This window comes from Zosterops lateralis, assembly GCF_965231275.1.
Source record: "Zosterops lateralis genome assembly, chromosome: 6".
NCBI lineage: Eukaryota > Metazoa > Chordata > Aves > Passeriformes > Zosteropidae > Zosterops > Zosterops lateralis.
In genome coordinates this window covers 51,841,639-51,855,706 of record NC_139761.1, presented here as the reverse complement: position 1 = coordinate 51,855,706, position 14,068 = coordinate 51,841,639, and the positions used below count along the sequence as shown (strand labels likewise).

The following is a 14,068-nucleotide window of genomic DNA, read 5'->3' as shown; positions in this document are numbered from 1 at the left end:
TGTTCTATTTTGTGGCTGCCTGTCCTGTGAGGCCTGAAGGTGGTGTGGGAAGGGGGATGTTGGATACAGCACTGTGGCCCACACAGGGGCTGCAGAAGGTGAAGCTTTCTTTCCTGGATGGATGACAGTCACAAGAAGCAGGACTCAATGTAGGTACATCTTTTGCTAGTAAAAGTATTTCTGATCTCAGTGTTTTACAGTTTTAAGCTAAACTGATTTGGATTTGGATTTTTTTTGCATGGTTATGCTTTGATTGATAGAAGGGCCAAACCATGAGATAGTCTTAAGTGTCAATCCTGTAAAATGTGGGAATCTTGAAGACAGGTGTCCTATTTTTTGCATCTGTACAATTGGACTGCTCTATACTGATGTGTGTAGCATCCATGTACATGTATACATTGCATTATAGATTCCATACTGTTTCTCTTTCTAAGCAAAACTCATGTTGCTACTGTTGGCTCACTGTTCTCAAATCTTCTCTTATATATATTCGCCTTTTATATGATGTTACACTCAACACTAAAAGAATTTCCCAAAATTACAGGTATAATGATTAAATTTAAAGGCATTAAGGTGACTAATAATATGTGTCCTCACCTGTAGTGGAGAGAAATCCATCACAAATTTCTAAATAAATGCTGTTTTTCTGTGTTTAAAATGAAGCTGTGGAAATTAGTTTGCTTATGCCTTGATGGTGAATATTTACGTAAATTCTAGCCAATTCTTATATTTAGACATTAGAGTACAAAATGCCAATAACTGAAAATACTGTTTTGTATTTTCCTTACTATACTGTAGTAGTGTGCAACAGAAGGCGAAGAGGAAGTAAATAAACCATATTCCTAATTACTTTTTCAGGTAATCTGGATGTGTTCAATAGCAGCTTCAAAATTTCTAGCCCTTAATGCCAAGTTTTGTTGCCATCATAGCTGTGGTGTGGGTGGAAAAGCCCAACCAGAAATGAGCAGATCTAACTGTAAGCTACTTTGCATGTTGTCAATTGACTATAAATTGCAGCAGTCATTGACTCAGTGGAACAAGCTACATAATTCAGGTAAGAGACTTGCATGTTGCTGTATCTAGCCACAGATCTTCACTGAATATCAATGTTCTTGTAAATCACTTCTACCAGCATTTTACTAACAGTGTTTTCATAGCTTTTTAATGAATCCTGTTTAATGTGATCTCTTATTAAATAAGGTGTTGGAAAAATGAAACATTAACTTCTTTTTTTTTTTTAATATAATTCAGATATTTTCAAGTATTCATCACTCTTAGGACAGCACGTCTTGTTTCCTTGGATTTTACTTTCATCTGAAGGTTGGTGAGTCTCTAGTCTAACAGGAAAATATTCCTAACACTTGAATTTTGCACTTTGTGCAGGTGTTGAGGCAGCAGGTAACTTTTATGTAACATTGTTACACAGCAGAAGTGTCAGTACTAACCAACAAATGCTGCAAGTATCTCTTCTTGAGGGCTTGTGTTGGTTTTGCTTTCTTGATCTGGAGATGTTATACCATAATTTTTTTTTTTTTTTTTTTTTTTTTTTTTTTTTTGCTATGTAGCAGACTTTTCTTCCTCAGTATTTTTAAGTTTTTAGCAGCAGAAAGTTTTTAGGCAATAACTCAAGCTGTATAAGTAGAAAAGGGAAAGTTGACTGTCTACTATTTTCATTTTATGAGGAGTGCATATTCACCTCTGAATTTTTTGCATGCATGTTAATGTGAAATGGTGTGTGTTCATGCTTTTAGCCTGCCTCCAGAAATACCTGTTTAGGATGCATGGGACTCCCACTCATGCCTTACAGCCATAAATGAATTCTTCACTCATAGGATTTCTGCTGTGAAATCTACGTGCATTAGAAAAAGAAACAACTCTGCATACAGAGGCATTTTCATAGACTATGTTGTAAGAATAGGTCCATACCAAGTAAATATTATCTGTAATAAATGTGGCAGGAATGAAGTCATTAGAAAACATTACATTATCCTTGTATCCTGGTGAAGGATTTGTGTTATGGAACTGTGATTGGAACATCTGAGGCTTTGCCAGATTTCTGTGAGTATGGAATCCAGCAGTTTCTAGTAACCTAGTTGAATGTTCAAGTGTGGTTTCCATTTTAGAGGATGCAATAGAACCTAAGTGCTTTAGACAGCAATGTATGGATGTACAAGTGGATGGTAAGAGCATTTTTGGATCACTTGTAGGCAAGTATTGGTTGCAATCTGTGAGGGTGGCTCAAAATGATTCTTGAAAAATTACCTGGTTATTTCAAATATATTTAAAGAAGCTATTAGGTAACAGTCATTACACTGTCAGCACTTAGGCTGATGTTTAGCTGTTTGAATAATGATACTGTAAGGCACTGTAATGCAGTTTCTTATAAATCCCTGCAAGAGTGTCTGTGTAATAAATGCATCAGGGTGTTTTGAGTAGTTACACCTGCTGTAATGCTGCTCTGAGGAGAGGGGATGAGGGTAGGCTAGTCTGACTTACAGATTTCCAGCAGAGCCCCAACAATTGTGTGCCATTCCCTTTTTGTATTACTAGGACAATGCATTTTTCCTTAATAAATTGTTTATTTCATAACCCTCTAGCAGTAGGATTGCTTTTAGTATCTCATGTCTGTGTTTAATCTGCAGGTGAGTGGAGAAAGAATGTGAGGACCTAAGGAGATGTTAGATTTAGTAGAAATTCTCTTGTCTCTCTAAACTTCTTGTAAATTTTTGTATGAGTGGATGTAATACCTGACAGACATGGAATTAAGATTGAGATCCATTCTCTGCACAAGTTTTCCATTTTGTTGAGATTATATATTGAATGCAGCATCAAGTGAATAGAGAGAAAAATAATTTGTCTTTGAAGGCTCTTTGGTATGAATAGGGAGTCTTTTACTGGAATTGTAGATTTAGTTTTTTTCAGGGAGGGGAAGGTGGTGGGGAGAATGCATTGGATGTTGGCCTGCTTTACTTGTTGTCTGTAGATGTATAACTTTTAGTGGATTTGGAGCTAGACAAGCTAGACCCATGTGGAATATATATAGGTAGAGTCTCTTAATTTCTAAAGCTGAGGTGAAAGAAGACTGCTTGCTCTTTCATTTAGGAAACTTTAGTGACCTTCTATTAATATCTGTTGTGTATTCATTTAATCATGTGTGACTGACTTGCACTTTCTTGTACTTTTTAAATGGAATGTTGTCTTGTTCTGCATGATTTTCCAACATCATTCTGAAATGTCACAAATGGCATGATAAAAATCTTTTCTGGGAAATGTCAGCAAGGCCAAATACTGGTAAGTCAAGGTGAGTTTTTTATACTGTTCAGTGTGAGTTGTTTAAAGTATTCTGTAATTATGTGTTTCCAGGCTAAATGCAGAACCTGATGGACGGCAAAAGCTACTGTAACCTCATCTGTGCTGAGGCTCAGCACATACAACTGGCAAGGCCTTTCTGTGCTGACCCCCTGGTGACATTTCATGTGTACCCAGAGACACCAAACCAGGTCCCTTTGCCTGAAGATTTGTCATTCCTTCCCTTCATGTCAGAGCATCTCATCACGGAGACCTTTTACAGTGAGCCCTGCCCCTTTCCCTACCAAATGCCCCATTCCAGTCTCCACAAAAGTGAGTACTCCTATGGGTCAGCTTTCATCAGGAAGAGGAATGAGAGGGAAAGGCAGCGTGTGAAGTGTGTCAATGAAGGCTACACCAAGCTGAGGCACCACCTGCCCAAGGAATACTTGGAGAAACGGCTCAGCAAAGTGGAGACCCTCCGTGCTGCCATCAAATACATCCGGTACCTGCAGTCTGTGCTGTGCACTGACTCTGTGGTGGCAGGAAAAGGTGTCTCAGAGCCAAACCAAGCACCAAAGCCACTAACAAACAAAACCACATTTTGAAGACAATCTGAAGTGTTCCAAAGGCTGCCAAAGGTATCCTGTCTGGGAATGTAGTAGCCACTATGGTGATGACGTGTGTGTTCCTGGCACTTCTTAGGAGCAGATCGTGGCACACGTCACTGTCAGCCCACACAAGAGCTGTAACATTGCAGATAGTAACTACACTTAGATATGAGAGAGACAACTGGGAAAATCTCAGCTGAATTACCTAAGTTAATTGATGAAAATCAGAGCGCATTTCTATATTTGTCACCAAGCTAAAAATGTAACACCTATATGTGTGAAGTAACTGTATGTATCATCACAACCTGCATGCTTTAAAATAAAATCTTTCTACTTATGGGACCGAAATTCTTCTCATTTTCTGTAATGTTATTGGTTTACTCTCACATGCACTTTCTTAAAATACTCAATCTAATTGCCAGTGTTTCTTTTAAAATACCTTTTTAAAGGTTCCAAGGAGTGTTGTTAGATGCCAAAAGAAAGGATAATTTAGTTTAAAACGGAATAGAAAAAATAGAGTAGGAGATCTCTGAAGCACAGTTACTGAACATAGGAAGAGCATCAAGTTTTGCAAGTGCTGTTCCATAATTTTCTTATTAGTGAACATTTCAATTGCATTGAAAGCTTTTGACATTGTGTAATTTCTGTTGAAAGTTGGATTCTTGTACAGATGTCAGTGCCCTTAAAAATTACTAGGACTGCCTACATAATACACAGTATAAAGAGGGCTGGTAAGGTTTTGGCCATCGGCATAAAAATAATCCTGCAGTAGAAATTTTTTGGGACTTTGATTGATGATGGTTGAGGTCTTCCCCAACCTCCCACCCTGTTCCTCTGTACTGCTGGTGGTTTCAGTTAAGTGTTATAAAATAGAACTGTGTGAAGATGATGGAGAAAGTTTAGCTCATAATGGATAAAAATGTCTTAACATTTACTCTGTGTAAAGGAATCATTGATACTGAATAATTCTAGTGACAGCCTGAGAGCTTGTAACCTGTCTGTGCAGCAGACTGCATAAAAAAAGTTATAGACTTCCCAAGTGATGTATGCTTCTCCCTAACTGCAGTCATGTCACCCTGTTATGTTGTTTTTATAGCAGTGAATTGAAACATGCCTTAAAAAAGTCAATTAAATATTCCAAACACCACCTCCCTGCAAAAAACCACAAACAAAACTAACCAACCAACAACAACAAAAATCAACAAATGCCAGCTCTTTGTCTTTCTTTAAAGGAGGATGTGAAAATTAGGGATCTCAGCAGAGATTAACAGGTAGATTTCTGCATTATAATATGACATATTTTTGATAGGCACTTTGTAAAAGAGGAGTAGAATTCATTAATCCTTTCCCCTTACTGTGAAAGGAGAAAGTTGTAAAGTGATTTGACTTTGGTTTGTCTCAGCTTCAACCTTTCTGTGATTATTTCAAACATATTTATTTGTTACACCCTGTGGTGGTTGGCTTTTTAAAATTTTCCTTAACTGTTACTTTGATGCTATTTTTTTGCCCTGCAGTCATAGGCAGAAGCCTAGAGAACACTGAGCTCTCTTAAAATGCCTTCTCTGCCCCTGCAGTCCTGCAGTGCAGTAGATCCATGGGGAGCTCAAAACTGAGCAAATGTGTGGCAGTCAAATGGTCCTCTCTGAAATCAGTTCCTGGTTCTGCTGGGTTTTAACCAGTAAGGTCAGGATGTCCAATCCTGGGAGTAACAGCTGTGGTAACCTCCATAGCAACTGAGAAACACTGGCAGCAAAAGGCTCCTTGTGTCCAACAGACAAAAAGGTGAGGTTTCTGCATTCAGATTAATCCAAATGGACCAGGTGTATTGTTACCAATAGCTGGTAAGTCTAAAATATTGCTGTGCCAAAGTACTTGGAGTTATCCAGAAAAAGCAGCATGATTGCCTTTGTCAATGCACTGTTTTGTGTTGAAACAGGAGTCCCTACTCTGAGCTGAATGTAGAATGCTTTAATGTAGAAGTGATAGTTGCCTTTCTTTGCAAAGTATTACTGATTCCATCTTGTTTTGTAACAGGAGTTTGTGCAGTTGTGAAATAAGTGGATATATTATTCTGGTTTTCTGACATAAATATGAATTTTGCAGAATTAATCCACTCTTCTTGCTGGATTTGCTGTGCTAGTTTTATGAAATTATATATCTATCTGGGCGTCTCCATAAAAAAGTCTTCCAGGTCATATTTCTTAGATAAGAGACAAAATATAATCTAAACATGAGTGCTTAAACTGCATTTTGTAAAATAAATTAAATACTTAAATTTTATGGGTTGTTGAATTTCCATGCAAAATTTATCCTAAGTGTTTCTAAGCAATATTTAAAAAGAAAAAATTAATGGAAGCTTGTCTACTACATCTTTTGAAATTACCAGAGATAGCATCACATCATTGATCTTACTGTGACAGCTTCTGAATAGTTATCACTTGTCACATCTGAGCATCTCATTCTTTCTCGTTGCAAACCATAATCCTACTGTTAATAAAACATGACAGGGCAGCTGAAAGATCAAAATATTTCCTCTTAATACATCACTATAAATAAATAACAGGGAAAGGTAATCTAACATCAAGTTCAAAACCTGTCACGTTTACTCATCTTGTCAACTTCAGCTGTAATTTCTGTCTCAGCCTGTAAAACAGGGAAGGTTTGGCTGGGTCTGTGTACAAGAAAGCTTTAAAGGAAGAATGTTGGTATAAGAAAAGAGAGCTGGGTGTTACAGAGGGAAACAATTGTTAGAGGGAGGTGAAAGTTATTATTTTCCTGGGGATTATCACAGCTCTTTGGATATTTCTGCCCTTTTTCCGGGTTAGGATTTGGGTGAGTGAAGATCCCTGAAGTCAGTGATGTGGCTCATCTGGCCAAATGGCAGTCTGGATATTTTGAATTCAGTGTTTTTAAACAAAAACAATGAAAATTACTGGATTCTTGAGGTGCACTGGACAGCACTTGCTTGTGTTAGAAATGCCAGTACATTGTCTCTTTTCTTCCAGCAGATAACGACTGAGTCCTGTAGGCAGCAGCTTTTCCAAGTATGGCTCGTTTGGAAGGGTCCCTGCCCAGTGATCGCAGGTATTGCAGTGTGAGGCCAGCTTTGGACAAATCTTCCTGTTCCACTGTCATATCCACAGTTAGCCCCTGCTGCAGGAGCTCTTTTGTTGTGTATCCTCCCTGGATCGTTGAGTCCCTCGCCCCCCAGAGGTAAAATCAAGTTCCTGATTAAGTCTGTGATTTGTTTTTTTCCATGGTATCTAATAGGATAAACCAGGCTGGTGTGTCAGATTAATAAATTAGCAGCTTGAAGATCATTTGAGCTTTCCCACCCCTGCACTGGCAGTTCTTTAGATGTATTAACTAAAGTTATTTGCTACCTTGGAGATTACAAAGAGCAAAGCCTGAGTAAGCCTCCTGTCAAAGAAACATTTCTTTAATATTATTGCGATAAATAAAAGCATCTTGCATTAGCAGTCATCTTCCATTAAATGTTTGTAATGCTTTGTGACAGGGGATTATTTTCTCAGTTCTGAACTAGAACCTGTCATCAACCAGCAGCATTGTTGTTTACTCCTCTGCTTTGCTGTTCCCTGAATGCTTCAGTGTAAACCATCATCCCCAGCACTCTGGAGTGCACCTTCACTGTGCTCTGTGCTGCAGACGGATCTTTTCTCCTGATCCAAAGGGTTGCATTGTCTTGCCAGGTGAAGAGCAAAGGGGCTGGTGCAAGTAATGCTGGCCCAGGATTCCAGCATGCTCCTGGCTCACTTCCTGTAAAGCCCAAAGCAAAGAAATCTGAGTAAAAGCAGGCACTGGTGTGTTTTTCCCAAGATCAAGGAATTATCTCAGCACAAGCAAGTTTTCTGTTTCTTCCCACACTATTTGGTCTGTGGGAGTGCTACAAAATGAGGTGGAGTGTTCCAGTTCTTAAATCTTACAAGATTATTTTTTTTCATGACCTACAGAATCTATTTCCTTCATGGCTGACTCATTTTCTTTTCTTTGAGGTGCCAGTGGATCAGCCACTGCCTCCCCTCCTCTGGCCCAGCATGGAAGAGACTGGAGGAATCAGGGGCCCCAGGGAACAACGTGCCTGTGCTGGCTAGAGGGGAACAAGATGGATTTTATTACCCTGGTACAGTAAAAGAGGAGATAGAGGTGAGTGATGGCTGCTGTGTGGTGGCTGGGGGGGATGTATAATAGGAAGCAGTCCTCACACATCACCTGAGTTCAGTGTAGCAGTTTTTGGTTCAGCTGATGAGATTAGAGAGCAGATCACCAGGACAGCAGGTGCTTGAGCAGCCTTGTGCTGGTGCTGGGCACTGAGCCAGGCACAGCCAGGCCGAGTGCTGCTGCCAGCAGTGTAGGGGCTGCTGTTGTGTGCAGACACAGAACCATCAACAGCACAGGAAAAGGGTTTGTGTTTTATGTACACATGTCCAGCTTGAGTCAGCCACAGACCAATGGCTCAGGGTCTTTCCAGAAAGGTTAGTGAAAGCTTTAATTCATTGGTTTGTTAGCACTTCAAACTTAACACAAAAAAAGAGCCTGTTCTTTCTCAAGAACAGGGAAGTGCCTCATCTCATGGTTGATGGAAAGCCTCTTGACATGCCTTAATATAAGAGAAAATAAAAATTCCCAACTTCCTCCCCCCCCGCCCCCAAGAAGTAGAGAAGTAGAGCTAGTGTTGTATGTAATGAGGAAAGACTTGGGCATGACTGAAGAACAGGTCTGAATGGCTTCAGTGTCCCTTGTTCCTTGGCACACACAGCTTGGTTTGTGAAATACACTTGTCTATAGCCTTTTCTCTTGGGAAAGAAAATATGGATCCTAGTAGCAGTGAATCTGAACATATGAGCTTCACTCATCTTGCTTTCAGGTGAGCCTCAGGGAGGTTTTTTGGGCTGTCTCAATGCTGAATTAACACTACACACTCCAGCTGCTGCTCAGGCTTGTTTTGCCCTAGTCATGTAGGCACAGGGTGGCCTCTTAGCAAAAGTTGCATTACCTGGCACATTATGGGCTGTTTTTCACTGGATTTGGTATTTTGTTCCTGGTAATAGAATGAAAGAGGGATGTTCCTGGTAGAGTTTGCCAAACCGCTTGTGTCTCGTGGAAGGCATTCTCTGTGTGTGCAAAAAACAGCCAAGGACGACATCCTGGAATATGTGAACGGGATGAAGCACTCCTTGCTCCCTGGAGACAGAGTGCTGGCACCCTGGGAGCCAGATAGGGCCAGGTATGGCCCAGGAACTGTCCTCAGAGGCATTGAGACAAGGGATCCCTTACGAGGTAAGGAAAGTGCTTCTCTCCTCCTCCTCTTGTTCCTCTGGCACACCAGTGAGTCTGTCAGGATAAACTCTTGTCAGGGTGCTGCTGCCAGAGAAACAGCAGAGCACAGATTACAGCTTAGTGTTGCTCCAAGCTTGCAGGAGCTGATGGATATCTGTGTGTAACCTCACCGTTGTGACCCATAAAAATGTCATCGTCTGTGTCCATGGGTGTAGCTGGGACAAGGCTGTTTCTGCCATGTTGCAGGACTGTGGCCTTTTCATGGCATATACAAGTGAGACAACTTCCAGGAAGCATTCATCTGAGCTTAAATGCTCACATTTGTACCAAATGGTACATCTGGGGGTGATTTTATCACCCAGACGTAGGAGATTTCAACAGCTCATTCATTTTTCCTGTGTCTGACAGTCAAGCTCCACTGACTTACCAAAATACTATTCTCAGAGCAGCACTGCTAACTTTGGCAGCAACAACAAAAATTACTGTCATCGTTTTCTTGTTCATCTGATGACAAATTGGGAGGAAAGATACTGCCAAGCCTGTTGTTTTAGTTATGGTGCCCAGGCTGTCCACTCACCTCTGTGACACTGTGGTGAGGTGTTGGGGACAAGAGTTGATCCTGCCTCTTGGCAGGAGTACAAATTGCATAAAGCTGCAGAGCCTGATCTGTCTGTGTGCACTGCCCAGGCAGGCCACCTGCTTAAGGCTGCTTACTTTTTCTCTTACCAGCCTCAGAGGATGAAGAAATTACGGTCCAGTTCTGGAATGACAAGCAAGTGAAACTCCCCCGTGGTGTGGCTCTGTGGATCCCTCCTAGCCTGTGGGAGAGGATTGTGGAGATGATCCACATGCCCTTCACCAGCAGGCTGAAGCCCAGACCAAGCCAGGACACTAGCTCTTGTATTTTTCCTTGCAGTCCTAAGCCAGCCCTGATTCCTGCTTGCGCTGTGTGTAGCCTTGCCAAGCACTGCTTGCTCTGCTCTCCCTGCTGGCCACATTTCCACCACCACTGTGCTGGTGGTATCTGCTGTTCATCAGCCTGGCTAAGGTGCATCTGCTGCTGCCATCCCTGTGCTGCTGCCTGGTGGCCTCTTCCCTCCAGGTCTCTGGTCTTTCAGGATAAAGCTGAAGAGGTAGAGTCCAGCAGTGAGCCCTCTCCACACCTTCTAGCACTGAAAGGCACAAAGCAAGGAGAAGCTGCAGCTGTGGCAACATCTTCTCCCTCTTCTGATTCGGAGTGGAACCTGAAGCCATCCCTCACTAAGAGTACTGTGAGAGACAGTGCTGTTAACACACGCTCCAGCTGTCTTGAAAAGCCCAGGCTAAAGAATTCTGCAAGACCTGAGGGGAAATACTGGGAAAGAATCCACTACAAGTCCCATTGCAGTAATTCAGGTACCTTCAAACAATTCCTCAGGGAAGCAAGTGTCAGAGGAAACAAAACCAAGTCTTCTGGATAGGGCAGTTACTTTCCCTGCAGGTTATTGGTATTAATACTGTAACATTTCATGTCAGACTGATACCATTCTTCCCCCTCCCCAATATTTCTGCTGCCTCCTCTGGCTCTTCTTTTGGTAGCTCATCCCATGGAAAACTACCAGAACAATTAATTTCATTTGGAAGCACAGATATTCCTCTCTGTTTCCTGTCATTTTCCTATGCCTTTTATGGTGCTGACAGCTTCATTAACCTGCATAGCTCATCCATTCAGAATAACCTGAAAGAATTCCTTTCGGGCTTAAAGTGCATTTTTCTCTCCTCTGAAATGAATGTTTCTCCATTTCAGTTCTGGTTTCACTCTTAAAAACAATTTTACTCTTTCCCAGGACCTGGAAGTTGTAGCAGCACATGTACAAAGGGCCAGCTGGAATCCAAAGCCATCTCCACTGGGGACACATCCAGTGTGGCCCCAGCTCAGCAGAGTGCAATGTTTGAAACCATCGAGCAGACTCACAGACGGCAACTCACACTGAAAGAAGCCCTAGGAGACAAAGATTTTGAGCCATCATTGAGGGTAAGGTAATCTGAATTAATACTGTAGTTATGTAAGCAGGAGGTTTGTTTGAATGGAAAAAAATATTCTTGTAAGTGGTTTGGAACCTGGCAAGAAAAATACATTGTAACGTAACTGCTTCCTAAAGCCATCCACCAGTTTTGTGATAGATAGGAAAGTTCTCCACCAATGAAACCAAAACAAAAACCCCCAAGCCTTAAGAAAGGGCTGAAACTACTACTTGGTAAAATGGAAACAATTGTCAGTAGCCATGTGAGCATTCAATAATGCAGATTTAATTTCAGAAACCTGCCAAGTGCCCATAGACATCTACCCTATGATGTTCTATGTTAAATTCATGGAAAGGTGCTGAGCCCTGCCAATCAAATGGTGATAGTCACAGTTTCTGTCTCTGAGAGATAAAAGCAGATTCTTTGGTAAACAGTCTTTGCAACCAGTTTAAACAGCAGATTCCTACTGTGAAGCTGGGGGATACAGAGCAAGCAAACTGTGTCACAGCTAGGAACAACACCAATACCCTGGGTTTTAGGCCTGGTTTCCCTCGTGCTTTAGAAAAACTTGGAAAAAAAAATCAGAACATGAATGATAAAAAAAGCAAACACAGAAATGAGGAAGAAAACAACTTACTTGAGGAAGAAGGGAAAGATGAAAGAGAATGTCAGGATTCTGACAGAATCAGTGCTCTGCACAAGAGCAGAAACAGTGCTCTGCACAAACACATTAGAGTACAATTAATAAATTATATACATGAAATCAAATGATAGCTTCTCTGTACCTTCATGCTCTTGCTAGCTGACTACAAAATAAAACTTGAAATGTTATAAACTTGCATGTTTAGAGATGAATCCATTAATAACTTGTCTTGATGAACAGAGAATATACAGGAATGCCTCTTGTATTCTCACAATTGTATTCATTTATTTTAAGCAGATGCCAACTTAGCAACTGTATAGTTCCCACTTCCTATTCTACTTTATTCTTTAAATAATCATAGTTACATAACCACACACCTTTGTAATTGATTTCCTAAGAATTTTCAGGCCAGTATGGAGCTCCAGGCAGGCATGCTCTGTTAGCAGTGTCAGAGCTGTGCACTGAAGTGACATGAGTTGCCTTTCGGTAAAACTAATAAAGAAAACAGAATTGTTTCATTCCAGCCTCAAAGCAGCAGCATGAATCACAGTAGTGGATGCAACGTGATAATACAGGGTATAATGACAGAATTTTGTTCCTGTAAAATAGCCCTTGGTGGTTTTAAACCCAGAAGATCCATTGCTACTCTGAGATAGCTGAAGCAGTTTTATCACATAATACAGGCTGCATTGGAAATGGCTTGCAGCAAACAAAGGGAGTTAAAGGACAGCCTTCCCAGAGGTACTCTCTGGGGGGGCTGATGTCCCCTCACTGCAGTCAACAAAATCCTCCTGACTTCTGAAGTAGAAAAGTTTTAAATCAAACCCGAACAGCTTCTGAAAATCCTTTGGTCTTGCAATTGTGTGTTTCAGCAGTAAAGTTTGTATTAGCACAGAAAATAGACCATTGTTAAAGCTATGTGAAGCAGAGGTACAGCCAGAAAAGCAGCAGTTAACAAAGACACTGATGCTTTTTTTAGACAAGACTTCTGAGGGATTTGTTTTCTGTCCTCCAGGAAGAAGGCTCTGCAGCATCAGAAAAACAGAGATATAAAGCAGCATCAGATGATAAATGTAAAGCGACTTGTGTTGGAGATGACAAACCTGATGTTATAGACCCTGTCAGAGCTCACTTGCAACGAGGCAGAGAGAGACATGATCAACCAGAATTCGGTACATGTACAGCTCATCAAGTTCAGGGGCTGAAATTTCAGGTAAACTTCTTCTACTGTATCAGTGTTATACTTTTTTAACTAATCAAGTTCTGATTTAGGTACTGCCTCAGTAGAATATCTTCATGGATAACTATATAATTTTAATAAGTGAGAAACTCTAATTTTGCCCACATCAAACTTGAGCCTCCTCATTCTTTATTCTAAAGTGCTACAATAAATTCCTAACTATTTGGACTTGACTTTACAATTCTGGAGAGATCAGGTGAGCTAGTATGAGCACTAAAAATCTGAACAGATGCACAGCAGGAGTCCAGTAAACCTCCCATTTGTCTACAGTTCTCTGGAGGGAGCCACAGAAATTCAGCAAAGCAGTTTCTGTTTATAGGAAGCCAGGAGGAATGGAGAAACAATACAAGCTGACAGCTGAAAGAATTTTTTTGGGGATTGAAGCACAAGCAAAAGTAGCCAGAAGCTAAAGGACCTGCTACCATAGATAAAAACAACAAAATGATTAGCATTCAAACCACTGATTTTTATATTCTGATGAAAATGAACTGAAACCTTAATACTATCTGCTACAAAAAGATGAGAGATCTATATAGATCGCATCACTAATTCTAAATGTGGAATCTGGTCCTTTGGGAAAGTTAAGCATCCAGGGAGTTTTGTTAGTGGGACTGCTCATGTTTAAAGCATATGAACTTGGCCATAAGCTGCAGTGTGCAGTTGCTCAGCAGTAAATTGGATAATTTAAGGTACCCGACAGCTCTCAGAAAAGGGGTTTAGTGTGGTCTGCAAAGCCTGCAAAGAGACAGAACTTGAATCAACTCATGTGCTCATGCACCTAGACTGAACACCTGATATATATTTCAGCATGTTTCTGAGTTGGGGTTCTAGGCAGTGAATTTCATTTGTATTTCATTTCTTTACCAGACTAGCAAAAGTACAGACAGGAGAGTGGCTTGTGAGCCAGCTGCTCCAAAACCAGTGCCAGCCTACAGAAGCTAATGTACACCCACATTCATACCACAGGGATCATGCTCTCTCTGG

General features: G+C 40.9%; 2 protein-coding genes across 2 annotated transcripts; both read left to right on the top strand.

Annotated features, from left to right (window-relative positions):
• Window positions 1–3,368: 3,368 nt before the first annotated feature.
• ASCL3 (achaete-scute family bHLH transcription factor 3) lies at window positions 3,369–3,896 on the top strand (the record flags this gene model as incomplete). The annotated part of the gene is made up of 1 exon (XM_083863782.1): window positions 3,369–3,896. The coding sequence occupies one exon, from the start codon at window positions 3,369–3,371 to the stop codon at window positions 3,894–3,896; it is 528 nt and encodes a 175-aa protein (XP_083719908.1).
• Window positions 3,897–5,599: 1,703 nt separating this feature from the next.
• Window positions 5,600–14,026, top strand: LOC310910168 (uncharacterized protein C11orf16 homolog; the record flags this gene model as incomplete). Its single annotated transcript, XM_083862626.1, has 8 exons — window positions 5,600–5,681; window positions 6,908–7,112; window positions 7,913–8,063; window positions 8,969–9,197; window positions 9,927–10,592; window positions 11,024–11,211; window positions 12,863–13,057; window positions 13,952–14,026. The coding sequence occupies exons 2-8, from the start codon at window positions 6,946–6,948 to the stop codon at window positions 14,024–14,026; spliced, it is 1,671 nt and encodes a 556-aa protein (XP_083718752.1). The 5' UTR covers window positions 5,600–5,681; window positions 6,908–6,945.
• Window positions 14,027–14,068: the final 42 nt, after the last annotated feature.